The sequence below is a fragment of the Convolutriloba macropyga genome, chromosome 1 (genome assembly GCF_964194025.1).
Source record: "Convolutriloba macropyga chromosome 1, txConMacr16.3, whole genome shotgun sequence".
NCBI lineage: Eukaryota > Metazoa > Xenacoelomorpha > Acoela > Convolutidae > Convolutriloba > Convolutriloba macropyga.
In genome coordinates this window covers 19,391,758-19,410,205 of record NC_134468.1, presented here as the reverse complement: position 1 = coordinate 19,410,205, position 18,448 = coordinate 19,391,758, and the positions used below count along the sequence as shown (strand labels likewise).

Sequence of the window (18,448 nt, the reverse complement as noted above, 5' to 3'; positions counted from 1 at the left end):
TCTTTTACCTAGCGTTTTGAGCGGCGTCGATTTTTTTTTCATTTTAGATCTGTATTTGTTTCTATCTCTATTATACAGCACGCTAGTCTATTCTTTCGAAGCTATTTCGGCAATCTGCTGGCTATGTTAATTTTCAAGGAGCATAAATTAACTTCGTACCTGGAATGATAGGCACGAGCTTTTCCTAAAGTTTTCAAAAACGGTTTTTTACACCTGTTTGTGAGAAAGGAGATAGATGCCAGAAAATTCGACCCATTTCACTCACTCCAACTGTTTTTCAGCAACTGCTGCCGGAAAAACTAACCCACTGACTCATTAACAGAATTTTTTGATACTTTCATTTCTTCTAATAAAATAATAAATCATTGCGTTCACGAAAATGGCTGCTTTAACACTTTTTATGCTGAACAAAAGCGTTCAACTTTGTCATTGGATATTTTCATGAAAATAAGGTTTATTTATGGAGTATGCACGAATTTAATTAAATTAACTGCTCCTTGTGATAGAAAACATTGTGATCAGAAGAGGTTTCCATAATCAGAGTGGCTTGTAATAAATCCCCATGAAGCTGTTTCATGGCTATTAATTTTGATATTTTGTCAGCAGTTTCAGTGGAACCGAGGCTGAGGTGAGCTTGTAAGGATAGAGCTGTTCTGTGGTGAGTAAACGGAACGATGGTGCAGCTCTTTGCTAAAGACGGATCACTATATGAAACAAAACAACTTAACCTTCAGTATGTGAAAGTCAGAGTTACTTATTGTTTACAGAAATAATAATGCACTTTCCAAAATTTCCATTTCAAAAAACACCGTCTGTAACAAATTGAAATAAAAACAACTGTTTTTGCTGAATTCTTGATAAATATTTAACATATAAGTCAACCGAACGAAGTTATCAGTAAAATGGCATTATCGACCAGATCTTAATAATTAGTTGGTCATTTATTACTTCTGAAAACAGAAGCGTTCTGAACTCAGTTGTGATGTCTCATAAAGGTTTGTTTTCTTTAAAAAAGCGCGATACTGCCAAGGATCTTCTAGGGAGAATTTTTTCCCGGAGAACTGCAAATTACAAAAATAGATTTGTCAAAAATTTCCAATAAATCTTCAAAAATAATCGAGAATATGCCCTTCACTGTAACAAACCTACCCGATAGACTTTTCTAAATATCAGTCAAAATGAGCTAACGGTTTTATTTACGGAACTATATTCAAAAATTGAATAAACTTTCAATATTGTGTCGAACATCGAACAGCTAATCTAAATAAATAGTTACAGGAGGATTAAGCTCCATGAATAGACAGATATGGCCATTGATAGAATTCAATTAGCAGGATTGAAATGCATTTTTTGTGAGGTTCTTTTGAAAAAACAGTTTAGGTGTTATAGTTTCGGAAAATACTGTGTGATTTTTGACATGTAAAATTAATCTTTGTTCCAGATTTAACAAAAATGATCCCTGTTTTTCTCAATATTTGAGTCGTCATCAAAAGTAATTACTTGGTACAATCAAGTGCACATTTCTATTTGTTTTTCTATCATTGTATAAAAAATTTAAAATTAAAAACATTGTTTGTATTTTGAGGTTGTTTCATTTAATTTTTTTTACTTTTGGATTTTGTATTAAAAAATGAAATTGACGCGGGCTGCTACGCAAAAAGTTCATTTCTGGCAAGGAAGCTAGCTGTTGCGTGAATTGAACCATTAACGAAAAGTAAATTAACACAATTTTTTATGGTAACTTTCACGATTTCTTCGTCGCACCTGACTGTAGGCCTCAGTAACTTCAACAAGGAGGTTGTTCAACTTTGGGTATTTTTGTCAGAACCGCGAATAAAAAATCTCATTTAATTGTTGCGAACCAGTTTATTGGGGGGGGGATAGGAACTATATACTTAATTGGTTTTTTTTCGTCAATTTTGGCTGAATTTTGTTGCTATGTTGGCTAGAATTTATCAAAATTCAGGATTGTCAAAATTGAGACCAAATGAGCCTTTTTAGCCCACTTTCTTTAAATTTTCCAGAAGACACCTTAAAACTGCGGCCATATTCTTGGCAGGCTCAAAAAGAGTGCTAGTTTTACTGCCGCTGGCTCTCTGAGTCGTCTAGATTTATAATTTTGCCATTTTTTTGCAAATTTAAACTCGATAATTATACAAAATGCATTATTTATATGTGGTATTCTGAAAAAATTTATATGCAAATTGATCTTTTTCGCAACCATTTGAACAATTGAGTCTTTTCTTGAGTCATACTTGTTTGCCGGTTTTTGGACTTGATCCATCCGAGCACTTGGGTGCTGTCACAGCCGCGCAGCTGTGTCAGAGCTGATCTTGTTCTATTCATGGATTTGTACGGTAAAAAAATTAACATATTTTGACCAAAATTACCGAAATTTTGAACGAAAGCAACGCAATTGGGCCGAATGTTCACAAAACTTAATATCTGGAAAACTCCCTGTAAAAAAAAAAACGAAATTCGAAATCTTTTGATTTTCTTGGGGCGCGACGTTTTCTCGCATTTGTTGTTTTTTATGTAAATTACTGACAAGAATTTCAAATGAATTCTTAATTATTGAAAGAAACTTTTCTCAAGACATGTGGCTCAAAAACCATATTTTATGGTTTCAGATGATTTCGGAATTAAACTCATGGTTGTTATGGCTCTGACTAACTGTTTTCGTTAAATTGATGCCTGATTGAAGCCGTTTGTAAACTTGTGGTTTCTTGGTTTTGATACGAGTTTTCTTTTTTAAAATTATTTCTGAGCTTAATTGCACATTTTCTGAGTTCCTTTTATTCCGTGTCGAACTTACATTTTTGACAGGTCCAATTGTAGGACAGCTTATTTGGGAAAATGCACAGCGTTGAAAAAAGGCTTTTCTGAATATGCTAATTGTTTCTGTTGAATAGCTTATGTATTTGGGCTGAGACACAGTTCTATCGCAAAATTAACTGGATTTGTTTGCCTATGTTTGTCTTTCTTTTTGTTGTGCGACATATACTAGATAATGATAAGACTCAATTGCTTCCCCAGGACGTTTAACTGAACATTTTCAAAGATATCAGTTTATAGCTATTTGTTTTGATGACTTTCAAATTAAATTTTAAAAAAACAGCTTTTCATTCGTTTTCTTTTTGCTCTCATTTTTGTCATCATCTAATTCAATCTCACTGATAAGAAGTCTCAATTCTTTTTTGTTGATTCAAAGATTTTTTTTCTCTGATTTTATGTGTTGACTGATGGATTCCACAATTTAGTTTTTAAAATTCTTTGTTGCTCAATTTTTGGGGTTCTGTTGTAATTTTTACGTAGTCCTTTTTATAAAAAAACGTGTTAGTGAGAAGCAATTGACGTCTTACAGTTCTTGCAGGTAACATCTTATGATGATAGTGCCTTGAACTTTATGGTCTCGTAGAATTGATTGTGAAGTTTGTGCTTCTGATTGTATTTCTTGTTATTCGGTAGTCTCGTGACTTAATCTCATTTATAACAGGCCCAATTGGCTACCCGAGGTTTTACAACTCCTTTTGTTGAAATCTTATGTCTGTTATAACTTTTGAAAAATTTTGTTTTCAAAAACATTCGAATTTTTGAGATTCGGCTATTTTTGATCGCTTTTTTGGTCGATTTGTAGCTTAGTCACTGTAAGGACAAGCCACAACCCATTTCCAGTGAGCTATATTTTAATCTTAGTTTCAACCATTTGTTTCTCGGCTTTGTTACTACTGTTACTACGAGATTTCATAAAATTGTTTGAGATTTTTTGTTTTTGTACATTTTAAAGGATTTCTGTTTTTTTAAGTAATGTTTTTAATGGTAGCTCTTGTTGGCTTTGAAATATTGCACAATAGAACATTTTTAATGCTCTTAGTGACAAGTTTACGGTTTTAACGGATTGACTGCCATTTTCGCGAAAAGTTGAATTGAACTTTTTATTTTTGCTGTTGTAGTCAAATGACGTACACTGAACAATGAAAGGTCTCTATTGCTTCCTCTGGAGATATAAATGATTTTTTTTTAATTTCAGTTAATATCTAATGATAAACCAAATAACAAATATTAGTTACGACCAAAACCCGATGTCCATATTTTAAAAAATCATAACAAAATCAAACTCGCATCAGATAAAACTTAAACAAAACAAATTAACCTATACTTCATAAGAATAGATATGGGGCCTGTCCTCAATCGACTGGGTAACAGGTCGTCAAAAAGAGCAAAAAGGTGCGAAGTTCAAAAATAGGTTTCTATTTTTAAAAAATGTTTTTGAACTTCGCACCTTTTTGCTCTTTTTTGACGACCTGTTACACAGTCGATTGAGGACAGGTCCCATATCTATTCTTATGAAGTATAGGTCAATTTGTTTTGTTTAAGTTTTATCTGATGCGAGTTTGATTTTGTTATGATTTTTTAAAATATAGACATCGGGTTTTAGTTGTAATTAATATTTGTTATTTGGTTTTTATGATAGTTTTTTCTAGTAGTCCTATTAACAACAAGTTTCATCGGCCCTCTAACGTGGCATCATTTCGAACCAACGTGGCACCAACTTTTGATGCTGATTATTTTTAGCCTTGATTCTCAATATAGAACTAAAAGTCAGCGATTATTCAAAAATAGGACACATAGACTGGTACACAAAAAAGTACACGTAAATAGTGTACACAGTGTTAGGAAATTGTTTCTTTATTTAAGATTTTTTCGAGAAAAGATACGTTAATTTTTGAGCGCAGAAGTTTTTTTTGCATTTGAACAGTACACTGCGTGAATGTTTTGGGCAAAGTACTGCAAAAAAATATTAGCTGCTTAGGGTGATTAAAATGATGACTTTGTGGACGTCTCAAATTTTGGCTTGTTTGTATTTTGAGGGGCTGGAGTTGCAGCTTGCTGAAAAGATTGGAATGGTCTAGAGTCGACAGGCTTTCAATGAAACGTATCACAAATATATTGATAGGGTTTGATGAAGGATCGATCATTGATATTGATGAAGGAAAGCGGATTATATATTGGTACTCCCCTCCAACACTAGGTTAAGTTTTGAAGAAAAGTCATATGAGACTGAAAAAAATACCCCATAGTTCTGAACGATGGAAAGATAATTGCCTTTAATTGACTATGTACAATGAAGTTGAGGCGTTGCTGTTCTGTTTCAGACGTTTGCATACAGTATCATATACGAACTTCGATTTCTAATGAGGTACGTACAGTATCTTAATGGTCTGTTTATGATACCATACCTCATGTAAATGTTTGTCTATTGGTGATGTTATTTTAGGAATTTAGCTTTAATTGGAGGTCTCCTGCTTCTACTAGCCGAGTGTAAGCATGAGAACAAGAGTCTGTTTGCGGGTGTACCCTCAATGAGCTCTTCTGTCCAACCGAAGAGCTACTTCCAGCTCAGCGGCCGAATACTCTTAATTCTAATGTTCATCAGCCTCTTTCACTTCGACATGCAGTTTGTGCGACTATTTGTCATGATATTTGAAGCTGCTCTTATGACCCTGGTGGCTGTAGGTTACAAGACCAAACTGTCAGCAATGATTCTCTGCCTCTGGTTGTTCCTTATGAATTTCATGTTTAACAACTTCTGGTCCATTCCTTACGGTCGTGTGTATCGCGACTTCCTCAAGTATGACTTTTTCCAAACCCTCTCTATCGTTGGTGGACTCCTAATGGTCGTAGCCCTAGGCCCAGGAGGCGTTAGCATGGACGAACAGAAAAAGAAATGGTAGCAATAGAATTGAACCACAAAAACGCACCCAATCCTTGATCTAGTGTAATCAACCTTTTCAAGGCTTCAATGTTAACAAACTGTGCCGACATTGACTAATATCAAATCTATTATGTACAAATATTTGCTATGTTTTCAGTGAGTATACTAGTACAGCGGCTATAAGGCAGATTTTTATCTGTATGTACAAGGTTCAAGTTACTAACGCTTTTTCAACCATTTAATGTGATGTTATGTTGATTTGTACTATGTGATGTTATTAAATGAGTTATATTAAGCTAAATGGTTATGCATCGATTACCATCTGTTTATTAAGTGCGAGAGCTATAGCAAAGTTTCAGCTTCTATTGCACGCTGACTTTTTGATCGAATATTGACATTTGTTTCTAACTATTGACATTTAAAAGGTCCTAGTTTTTCTTAAAATATCTCCAGCGTGGATCCCAGTCGATGCACAGAAGTTGAAAATGAGTCAATGTTCAAATTATAATGCTGAAAATGTGAAACGATAAATGTTGTTGACGTTTTTCTTTCTGTTATGATGCTGAGTGGTTTTATGGATGTTATTATAAATTTCTGTTTTTGGTTTTGGGGCGGTCAATAGTTATAAATTTTTGATGTTATAAATTAAGCTTAAAACTGTAAAAAATTATTATTATTGTGTTCTTATCATTGAAGAATCAAATAATTCAGTGAGTTCAAGCTTAGTTTATCATTTAATGTTTGAAGGGTATATCTGTTCTTTTAATCATTTGGTACATTTGTCATACGCAGCTCACAAAATTTACCAGTGCCAGGATCTGGCGTAATGATATAACACAAATGCGAAGACTGAAAATATGGCAAATATCAAAATGACAGAATCATATCAGTACTAAATGATGCCAAGCCTGCGTTCTAACATTTAATGAGACAATTCCTCTCGAAGAAGTTGAACCAAGTACTGTAAACATATCTTTTTGATGCAAAAATTTTGTTTGGCGGTTTTCTTCTAGAATCTTGCGTGAGTTTTTCGTTTATTTTTAATAGCCGCCCTCATCTTCTCAGCCGGCTATTATTGCGCTCGTATTTTTTTACAATTCAAAGAATTTGAATTGTATTGGGGCGCTGTCTTTTTTTATTACAATTCAAAGAATTTGAATTGTATTGGGGCGCTGTCTTTTTTTTAAGATCTGCTCACACATTTTCATGATTTTTGAAGTCAAATTGGAGTAGTGATTTTGGTCACGCCGAAACAGGAAATGGAGCGAAAAAGCGAGTGGTTTTGCGGCGTGAAATTTTTTCGCTCTAATTTTAAAGTAGAGTGAGAATATGGTGTTTGAACAAAAATTCGCTTTATCGGTAGTGATTTTTTGTTCACATGCGGCAATTTCACTTTGATTTTTACTGTTTTTTCGATTTTTTGGATAGGATTTTTTTCTAAATGATTTTTCCAATCCATTCATAGTCCGTTCTAGGTCTAGTTTTCTGTTTAGTCAATGAAAATTCTTTGAATTGTACGTCAGGACTTGTCCTGCTATGTTTTTTTTACTTCGTCAAACTTTTTTTCGCTTTACCATTTTGCCGCTTTTTCGACATTTTGCGTGAAATCTTTTTGACTTCTCTAGGCTAGTTTCTCTCTTCTCTCATTCTGCTAAAAGTGAATTTGAACATCAGTTGCTAAGCAAAGCAATTCAAAATGAACAGAGTCGGTATAAAAAATTGAAGTCAGAAATGGAAACGGGATAAACCCATAAAGCCCAATTTTAGATGCCCGCTATTTGAACGTCGTTCCTATAAATCTTAGTTACCATCTCTTATGCATATTGGCATTGATAGTAGCCACTGTAGCCTCTCTCTAAGAAACAGAAATATGTTCAACTACGAAATGCCGTCAAAATAAATCGGACTTAAAAATGTTTTTGTACAAAAATTGTTTTTTCAATATCTTCTATTCTTTCGATCCCAATTATGCTTATTGGAATCAACGGCGGCTATTTTCCGGCAATCTGCCGGGTATGTTTTCTTTTTGAGAATCTGGTAAAGCGCGAGGGCATCAAGTCTCTGAGCAGCTCTTAGAGCTTTACTAAGTTGTAAGTGCGGTTCAGGTAAGCTGCTCAGGAACGCTTGAGGAGGCAGATATTCATGTTTGAGGAGCAGTTTTGTACCCCCTGCTTTTGTCCTCGTGATCTGAGGTTAGCCTCTCTATGCTTAAGTTATCTACAACCAAATTCAACCCCTCACCTGTTTAGTTGCGCTTGAACGAAGTTCATAGCAATTATTGTAAACGTGTCTTTTTTATGCAAATTTTTGCTTGACAATTTTGTGCTTTTCTTCTAGAACATTCTTTTGACTTCTCAAGTGACTTATTCACGCTTTCGTTCTTCATTTTTGAGTGATCTCTATTGCTCCGAAGTAAAACGTGTTGCTAATATAAAACCGGTTGCAGATTAGCAGAGGTAAGTGATTAGTAGCGCAGTGGTTAGGGCGTGTGGATGTGGATCTGGAGGGCAGATGTTCGAATCCCGTTGGGGGCAAGGTTTTTGGCACCGATAAAGATAAATTGATTTGGGCTACAGACCCTAGAGTAAATTGCCTCGCCTGTCGTTCAAGAGCAAATCTTCCGACATTTGTCGGTTTATGTTCTTCGAGAGCAATTCGTCCGATAGTAGTCGGCTTATAATTATAGCCTCTAGATTTTAAACGCTAGCATGAATCAATTATCGAAAGTAATTTATATAGTACATGGTAATTTTTTGACTGGTTTTGCCTGATTCTTTCAGCTTTCTGGTGAAGAAGGCTGGTTCGTTTGCCTTTGGTTGGCATAAATTAAATTCAATTTTTTTGGGTCAGTTTGTCCAATTCCAGAACATTTAAGAAAGCATCTACTTTTAGTGCTATCAAAATATGTCCGTAAAAGTCATGCCATGGTGGTATTTTTTGCATGTTTTGTCTGATCGAATTAACTTATTGGCCCCAAAAAGGCGATGAACTGGAAAACCTAAGATCATTTAATCGGGGTGAGGCTAATTTTTAGGATTTTATTAGTTTAATTAATTGCCAGGTTTACCGAAATTGCTGCGAAGCTATAAAGTCATGAAAAGGCTGATTCTCTCTTACCCTCTTTTACCGCGAGCTGAAAATTGGCATTGCTTCTCGAAAAACTATTATAAGATACTGACTAATTTTAGAAAACGTTAACCTTTAAAAATGTGCTTGTTTCAAAACCTTGATCAGTTGTTTCAGATGCTTGAATTTTAGAAGTGATATTATTCTGTTCAATGGTACAAAAAGTTTTGGGTACTTTTAGACATGAGGAGACAAGAAGCAAAGAAGTTCAAATTGTTTTGCATTAACTGATCTTTTTGAATGGTTGAAAAAGTATGGTGTATGGTGTTGATTTTGTGAAGCATTATCAGTAAAATAAGTTTTTCGAAGAATTGATTTGAGTCGACTGAAATTAAATAGTTATTTTTATTAAAACTTCAACTTTTTGCTGTTTTTATAAAATGTTTTATGTTGAGGCTTTACAAAAGAATGTAAACGCGCATCTGAGCATCTACGCGCTTTTTAACGAAACCAATTTTGTTTGATTTGAAGGTTTAATTAAATTACGTTAATGAACAAAAAGTTGTGTTCCAACAAAGTTAGCAGAAATCAAGCTCTTAAATTACTTCATTTTTTTCTGTTTTATCAACTTAATCAAATATGAACTGATCGGAAATGAACAAATCGTCGGGCACGTTAAACGCTAACCATGGTCTATAATTACCGGACCGTATTTAGGTTTTATGACGATGCTAAATTTTGATTGGTTGAAAAAGACTTTTATAAATTCATACAGCACGCATTTTATTATCTTGAAATTCAGACAGACGATTGTGCTCAGTACAGTTTAGTTGCTTTCCATATTACTTGAATTGAAAAACTTGTAGCAGAAAAAGAGCGTTTTTACCGAACCCGCGCTTCGAATAGCACTTAGCAAAAACTTGCAATTAAAAGCCTTTATTAGAAAGGATATTGCAACGATAACTCTGTCTTCATACAATATAGTACTTGACACTAGCACCTACATAGCTGCTTCTAAAAAGATAAAAAAGGAAGAAGCAAACAATAAGAAGAGAGTTATCATATGGCGACAGAGATGTTGAACGCTTACTTCTGTTAAAAAGAAAGAAAAATTTGCAACTCATGGAAATAGCCATTAACGGAACCACTTACAATCTTCGAATCATTAGAAAAACAAACACTGGAATCAGCCTTTATTTTATCGCACAAGAAGACAATCAAACCGACATCAAACGGATCCGTATTACAAAAAACTCAGAACTTTACAATTTCTTTCAAAACTACCGAATTCGAGAAATTAACCAAACCACAAGCACAAACCAACTTTACCCATTCAAAATTATTTGAGCATCAACCTCTTTGTTTTGCTAGCAAAGAAAAAAATACAACGCAAGCCACAACAGTCCTTCTATGACACTATTGGAAGGCTATCATCCTAGAAACCCGTTCGTATTCTTCAACGACAAAACAATCGACAGAAAAGTAAGTAAAAAACTTGCAGCGAAGAACAAAAAAGACCAACCAAATAGCCTAAACTGCAAACTCTGTGACACAGCTAAATTGGAGAAGCGCACAAATTGCTCTTTCCACAGAAACACTTCAACAACAAACTGACTAAAAGAAAATGGCAGATCCAAGTCCGCCTCACGTACATCTGAAAAGGTTCTCAGGATTACCAAACGAAAACTGGCCTGAATTTGAAGGACTACTGAGAGCAAGCATTGCTGTATCTAGAATTCCTGAAGCGAACCACCAACGTGCAAGATATCTTCACCTACACTTAGCCGGTAATGCACTTAACTATTACCTTCGACTCGCCGAAAACACAAGAAACGATCTAGATGATTCGCTTGAACACCTACGCAACCGATATGCAGGAGCAGACCAAAGAAGAAACTTTGAGCTCGATCTGCAATCGAGAAAGTTTGATCCAGTGAAAGAACAACCAGATGACTTCCTCACAGATCTGCAACGCCTCGCCAACCTCGCAATTGTGGACGATCCTGCAGCTCACATAGACCGCACTGACGAAAGAACAAGACGAATAAGAGAACAATTCATTCAAGGCATGCCCTTCAAGTACAAGAAAGTGTTGCTGAAAGAGAATGACAACATCACTGTAAACGAACTATGCGCTATCATCAAACGACGAGTCAGAATTGATCAGATAAACCCCGAACCACAATACACCACGGCATTCAATACACTAAACGCATCGGGAAACCCTGCTGTGGCCCAAGCCATAGAAAGCATAATGGCGGCAGGCATAGCATCGATGCAAGTAGCACAGCCACCGCATCAACGCGTGGAGAGTACTCAGTACCCTAGCTACAGAAGAGGAAATAACTACAGAGGCTACAACTACAACAGACAAACATACCAGTACAATGGAAACCAAAATGGCCGAGGATACAGTAACAACTACAACAGCAGAGGACGTAACCGTGGAAGCTTTCAGAGAGGTCGAGGAAATTATTCGAGAGGAAGGTCAAACTTCCAACAAAACGACCGAAGTAATGGACGTACCGAAAGATCTCCTACACCAATGAGGACATTTTGCAGAACATGTGCTAGCAATGAGCACACTGCCCGAGATTGTCCAGAACGTCAACCAGCATACCGCGATGGAAATATGCCATTCAATCAGCAATCAAAAAACTAAATAACTTGCATGTTTTTCTACAACATATACCAGATAGCATGACAAACTATAGCGAAAATGTATTTATAATACCTCTACAGTTCGAAACATTAATAATGAAAGCAGTAGCAGACACTGGAGCATTCAGTAGCGCCATGTCAAAGAAACATTTTGATAAAATAAGCAGAAACCTCTACCAAAAACCAGAAAAAACAAATCCTCCTGAAATAAACGTTTCCACAGCTTTCCTACACCAATCACCTATTTTATTTACAGTCCAACTGACATTCAAAATTGGCCACTTACAATTTGAGGAACAGTTCATGGTGTTTGAAACACTTTCCGCTATCCTTCTTGGCTTTCCCTTCTTTGATAAAAATGAGATTATTATTGATGCCCACAACAGACTACTCCAAAAACCAGAATTTACTTTTCAGCTAAATTTAATGCACATAAAAGGTAACAACAAACAAAAACGTCTCAACAGCCGAAAAAAAATCATGCTCAAAACCAAAACAACCTATACGCTCTCACCTGGGGAACAAAAATCCCTGGAACTAATCCCATCGGAGGAAACTGATGCACAAGAACAAATTGGACTCGTAGAGCCTACTGTCAAATTTGAAAAAATGGGCCTTGGTCTAACAAGCACGCTTGACAAACTTACAAAAAACAAAACAACCACCCTACTTGCAATCAATACAACAGAAGTTCCACTTCACATTAGACAAGACTCTCCAGTAACAACATTCGAAATCATCACACCAGAGCAAGCACGCTACCTGATACCACTTGAACCAAAACTTTTCCCATCAAGCGACTCAAAGAAAACAATAAAGCAAATAGAAAAATCTATAGAGAGAACAGCAAAAGGCGAAATAAATCATATAACAATAAAACACGAAAACGGATTCTGGTTTCCGACCCCAGAAACCAATCCCGACACATCCAAGATGAGTGAAGTTGAAAAACGCATATATGACGAACTTGTTAAATTTAAAAATCTTGAAGCAATTCAACCACTCTCGAGAAACGAAGACAGGAAAACTTTTCTTAACGCATTCAAATGGAGCGACAGCGTACTCTCTGACAAAGATAAAGAAAGAACAGAACAGCTTCTAGTCGAATTCAATGACATATTCACAAGGCACCGCCTTGACATTGGCTACACTCACAAATTCTCAGTCAAATTGACACCAGACACAAACAGACCTGTATACTCAAAAACTCAAAGAATTTCAATCCATCTCAAAGACGATTTGCTTGTTGAACTAGCCCTTCTCCAGTACTACGGAGTCATAACAACGCTCCCCTTCAGCCGCTACTCATCTCCAATATTTGCAAAACGGAAGCCAAACGGGAAGCTCAGAATATTAGTAGATCTAAGAAAAATAAACCATCTCATTAGAAACGACTACAACAATAACAACTTCCCGATAGCTACACTAGCAGATGCAGGCACCCACTTAGCCGGCAAGAAACTCTTTTGCAAGATGGATGGCAGCCACGGCTACTTCTCTGTACCAATGGCAGATGAACAATCAGTACAGTTACTGGCCTTCAACTTCGCATCGAGAACATATGCTTTTCAAAGACTAGCCCAAGGACTAAGCAGAAGTGTCAGCGCCTTTAGCTCATTCATGCGTCGAAACCTGGACCCCGTGATAACAGCGGATAAATGCTTTCAGTACGTCGACGACATTGGCATCGGAGCACATGACACAAATGACATGTTGGAAAAACTTCGAGCAGTCTTTACATGCATCCGAGAATCAGGAATGAAACTCGCAACAGACAAATGCGCATTTGGACTCAGAGAAATACAATTCCTTGGTAATACGATAACCTCTGAGGGTCTCACACCAATTACACAGAAGATTACAACTTTTCTGAAAACATTCAGAATGCCGCGAAACCCAAAACAAGTCAAACGAATGATCGGATTTTTTCAATTTTACAAAGCCTTTATCCCTGAACTCGCTGAAAAACTTTTACCGTTCTATCGTCTACTTAAGAAAGACACCAATTTTGTGATAGAAGAAGATCACCAAACTATGCTGGAAAAACTCACAAATGATCTAAGAACAGCCTGTGACCTTTCACTCAGATTACCCAAAGTTGACCAGCAATATGTAATAATGGCCGATGCATCCTTTTACGCAGCCGGATACGTACTAATGATAGAAGACTACACAACAAATGATGATAATCAGGAACTGAAAATTTATGCACCCGTCAGTTTTGGATCTAAAATTTTCCACCCAAACCAACTCAAACTTTCGATATATGCGAAAGAATTCCTCGCAGTTCACTTTGCCCTAGACACCTTTGCAAATATTATATGGGGATGTAAAAAACCAATTCTCATTTTGACAGACAACAGATCAGTAACCCGGTTCTTTCAAACAAAAATCATACCGCCAACACTTTGGAATGCTCTCGATCATGTGCTCAGCTTCGACATCATACTGGGACACATACCCGGAAAAGCCAATTTAGCAGCGGACTATCTGTCGAGAATACACATAAACCCGAAAGAAAAGCTCGAGCTACGCATCAACTCACGCATACCGATGCACGAAATCGAAATCAACACAGCAGCAGATACACCTGACAATTCAATCAGTTATCTGAACAGCTCAGAAAATGACGATACCCCCAAAATTATGAAAACATACTTACTTGAGAGAAAACAAACCAGCGGAGAAGATCCTATGAATGTTCGAGCTGACGTTCAACTGCAAATTCTTGCACCTGCAACGCAACAAATAAACGCCATGCATGAACAAAACCCATTGGATGAATTCGTCACTCACGGGCACGGACTTTTAGACCTGCGTGCCGAACAACAACAAGACAAAGATATCAAACGGGTACTGCTCTGGTTTGAGAGAGGTTCACCGACTACAGGACAATATCTATCCAGTGACCTAAAAAAGTATCTCAAGCAGTTCCCAAGACTATCGATAACAGAAGGCGTCCTTCATCGCAAGTTCTATAACCACACTGGAAACCAATTTATTAAACAATATTGCGTCCCGTCGCACTTACAGAAGGAAGTACTCTACAGAATTCATAACAGTGTTTGGAGTGGGCACAAAGGAGTCTCACTGACAATAGCAGAATTCAGAAAACGATTTTACTTCCCGAACTTCACTGAACGCCTAACAGAATATATCAGAAACTGTCTCACATGCTTGCAAACAAAACCAGCACCAACATCTGCATTGAAACCTCCATTACAACCACTTTCGTCTCTACAAAACTTCCCAGCAGACCTTTTACTAATAGATCTGGTGGGAAAGATGCACCCTTCTCCCTACACGTACATTCTCTCAGGTATTGACGTGTTCTCGAAGTACCTTTTCGCCACACCTCTTATGAAAGGCGACGCAGACACCGTAGCACGAGCCCTTTTCTCAATTTTTCTGAGACACTCCTACATTCCCTCAAGAATCATATGTGACCTTGGAACTGCGTTTACATCCGAATTAATGAGCGAACTAGCAAACCTATTGGAGGTAGAGCTCAAACATTGCACACTGAAACATGCGCAAACCATTGGCTTACTTGAAAGAAACCACGCACCGCTCAAACAAATCTTGCGAATTAACGAAAACCTAACTTCCTCGGACTGGCATAGATACGTTGACATTGCAGTATTCATACACAACACAACATTTGCACCAGCTCTTGGGTGCACGCCATCTGACGTCTTTCACGGCAGAACACCGATAAATCCTTTGGACCTCAGATTTCAGAATACAAAATTATGGGAGTCTCACCCAAAATACGACTGCATTAAAGAGCTACAAGACAAAACTACGGAGCTTTTCTCCAGCGTAAAAGACAACCTTATCTCGTCTTATCTGAAATATAAAAAGTACTATGACAGAAAAGCCAACGCCACACCACTAAAACCCAAATCATACTGCCTGATCCTTGACCCAAAAAGCACAACACAAGTAGCAGTGATGAATAAACAGCAAAGCAGGTGGATACCATTATACAGAGTAGAAAAAGTGCTCACGAATGCAAACTACATTGTACGCAAAACCAACACAAATTACACGCAATGTATCCATCGAATGAGACTTCGACCTGTGAAACCTCAATATCAAGTAGAAGACCTCGAACATGTAGACCCCGAAAACTTTGAAGCAGATCCCACCATACCAGAACAAGAGAGAGAACCACAGCTGTTCGACAACCAAGTCAGGCACCCCATTAACGAAGACAACATGCAGCTACCCATAACAACACCAGATGCCCAGTCAGTTTCTTTCAACTCAAAGATCCAAACAGCTAATTTTTCTTCTGAAGACCCGCCAATACAATTTCATGATATGACACACGAACCGACGTTTGACCAAGATGCATTCTTCGTGGAAGGCTCAGTTCCAAGCGCAAACACGCAAGAAACACCAGAATCAATTGATACAGGAGACTACGTCTTCTCAAACAACTGAAACTTCTTACCGTCCGACAGTCGTTTTGGCTCAAATCGACGATACAACCTTCGCAGAAATGATCATCTGGCATTGGCCCGAGAAAACTCGCTATATAACCTCTTACAACCATCAGAAAAAGCAAAGGAAGAACAGGTAAAAGTCATAACTTACTTCCCACTTGACCACATCCCAGACCCAAATCTGACTATTGATACAACAGAAACTGATCACGATGAGAGCATTGCAGACTCACAAGCAACTGAACTGTACTGAGCACAATCGTCTGTCTGAATTTCAAGATAATAAAATGCGTGCTGTATGCTGTAAGTCTTTTTCAAACGTATTGCATGCCATTCCGATCCCAATGCCGGACGGGGATACGGGTAAAGCTTTAGTTTGGCGACTTGAAGCCAAATACATGGCCGTCTCAGACGACGGAGAAGAACTAGCGTTTATCGATGAAGACGAGCTCGCAAATTGTATCGGATCCCAAAAATACGCAATATGCACCAAAGCCATTCCAACAGAACAGACTTATCAGTCCTGTATGGCTACTTTACTTTACCACGATGACGAGCTACTTGCATTGCAACGCTGTCAACTGGATGTAGTAGAATTGCCGTTGACTGAAAGAGCACGCAATCTCGGCTTCGGTCGTTGGTTAATAACATCGTCCAAAGACGATTATACACTCATCGAAAGCGCTGGTAATGGCAGCAATCCATTGGCAAGAATTGAGCATCCTGGGTGCAGAGTGTGTATCATCACACTGGGATGTGGAAAACAGCTTAGAGGACCAAATGTTCATCTTCGCTCAGACCTCACTGCTTGTGACACAGTACCGGCAACACGGTTAGATTTTCAATTGCCAGATCCAATAAGTACACTCTTTAAACTACTGCCCCCATTGGATGAACTACCAAACGTCTCATCAAGATCTGAGGCACAAATTCAAATTCTTCAGCAAATTCAACCAGAGTTTAAACAAATGGAAACACGACGAACAAACAGCAAATCAATAGAACAAATGGCCGAACCAATTTTAGAAAGAATAAGAGCATTCAAGCCCGAACTCGAACACCGATTCGAACAGTACATACCATGGAAAATGTCTCTTCTTTTCGGATTTTTATCCTTCTTGATTAGCGTATTACTACATCTAACTTATTCGCATCTTTTACACAAATGGGCAAAACTTCACCGACGTTTCCCTTTCCGAATAACACACGAAGGACGGCGAATAAAAACAAAACCAGTACAAGTTGTCGCATTAAATGACTATGAATACCTACAAGAACATCCAGAACATCCCCTGCACAAATGCTCATTAGTACTACCACTCGAAATTAAAACTGAGTTCGAAAACCAAAACGAAGAAAACATAAATAAACCTCGCACTCCTTACACATTCCTAAGAGACTACATCAGGAGACTAAAACGTAACGAAGAACCAACTATCAAAATTGATCATGTCAACAGGCCTGCCGCACCGAGTCAACCCATCTATACACATATACCGGAACACCCACCGATATCCCATTACGGAGCTTACCCTCTCAGAACGATCAATACAGGGAACGTTTAAAAAAAAAAAAAAACCTGACTGGGACTCGAACCCTCAACTTCAGCATGAGAGTGCAGCGCGCTACCAACTGCGCTAAGTGGGACGGCCGCGTGGTCCGTAAAAACAGCTTATAAATCAAAAAAAAGGAAAAAAAAATGTTAAATTTTTTTACCCTTCCCCTCTTCTCTACCCCCTTACCCTTACCCTAGCTTACCCTTACACCCCTTTGCCCTTTCCCAGATTTTCCCACATTATGGAAGCACCGGGAACCCGCCGGGATTCGAACCCGGAACCCCAGCTCAACGGCCAGAGATACTAACCACTGAACTAAGTCACTTGTTAAAAGTTATCAATTACACTCACTTCTACTCTGCCGCAAATTAAAAATTTTGTGTTAGCAGTGAGCAAGGAAAACAAAACTTAAAAATAAAAATTTTTTAAAAAAATTATTAATTCACAACATTTATAATAGCCCTAAATAAACCAGAGAGACCCATCCTCCATCTGGAAAGTACCTACCATTATATTTGCGAAAATTTAGTTCAAAATTTTGATATTACTCGAGTATTAAACCGAAATTTTCATTACTTGCAATTAATCTTTGAGAAAAATCAACAAGGAAAAATTACCGAGCAATTCCCCTTAAACCTCCATTGTTAAAGGCGGGGATTTGCTCCCTACCTTTTTATCCACCGACGAATTTATTTTTATAAAGAATTTATACTGACGCACTAAACAACGGAGTAATAAGATGCAACTCCCGAAGGAAACTTATGAATTATCTGTCAAACCGAGAAAAAGAAGGAAATCCATTAACCCGGAAGGCGAACTGTCCATCAATCACAATGACAGCCTATAATGGAACACTCATCAACCCAATCAGGGATAATTCCCCACAATCCCAATTAATCGAAATGTCAAATTTCCCCCACTTCCCCGCAACACTATCAATCATTCAAACTACTTTCTGCCTGCTAACTACCAGCAACACTCTTTATTGCTAACTGTTC

General features: G+C 37.5%; 1 protein-coding gene across 1 annotated transcript in view; it reads left to right on the top strand.

Annotated features, from left to right (window-relative positions):
* LOC142336137 (surfeit locus protein 4-like) overlaps positions 1 to 6,397 on the top strand; it is a 229,081-nt gene extending 222,684 nt beyond the window's left edge. Inside the window, exons 4-5 of the mRNA XM_075384722.1 lie at positions 5,157 to 5,200; positions 5,279 to 6,397. Of these exons, the coding sequence (XP_075240837.1) occupies positions 5,157 to 5,200; positions 5,279 to 5,735 (501 nt within the window). The 3' untranslated portion in view covers positions 5,736 to 6,397. The remainder of the gene's footprint in view (positions 1 to 5,156; positions 5,201 to 5,278) is intronic.
* The last annotated feature ends 12,051 nt before the right edge of the window (positions 6,398 to 18,448 follow it).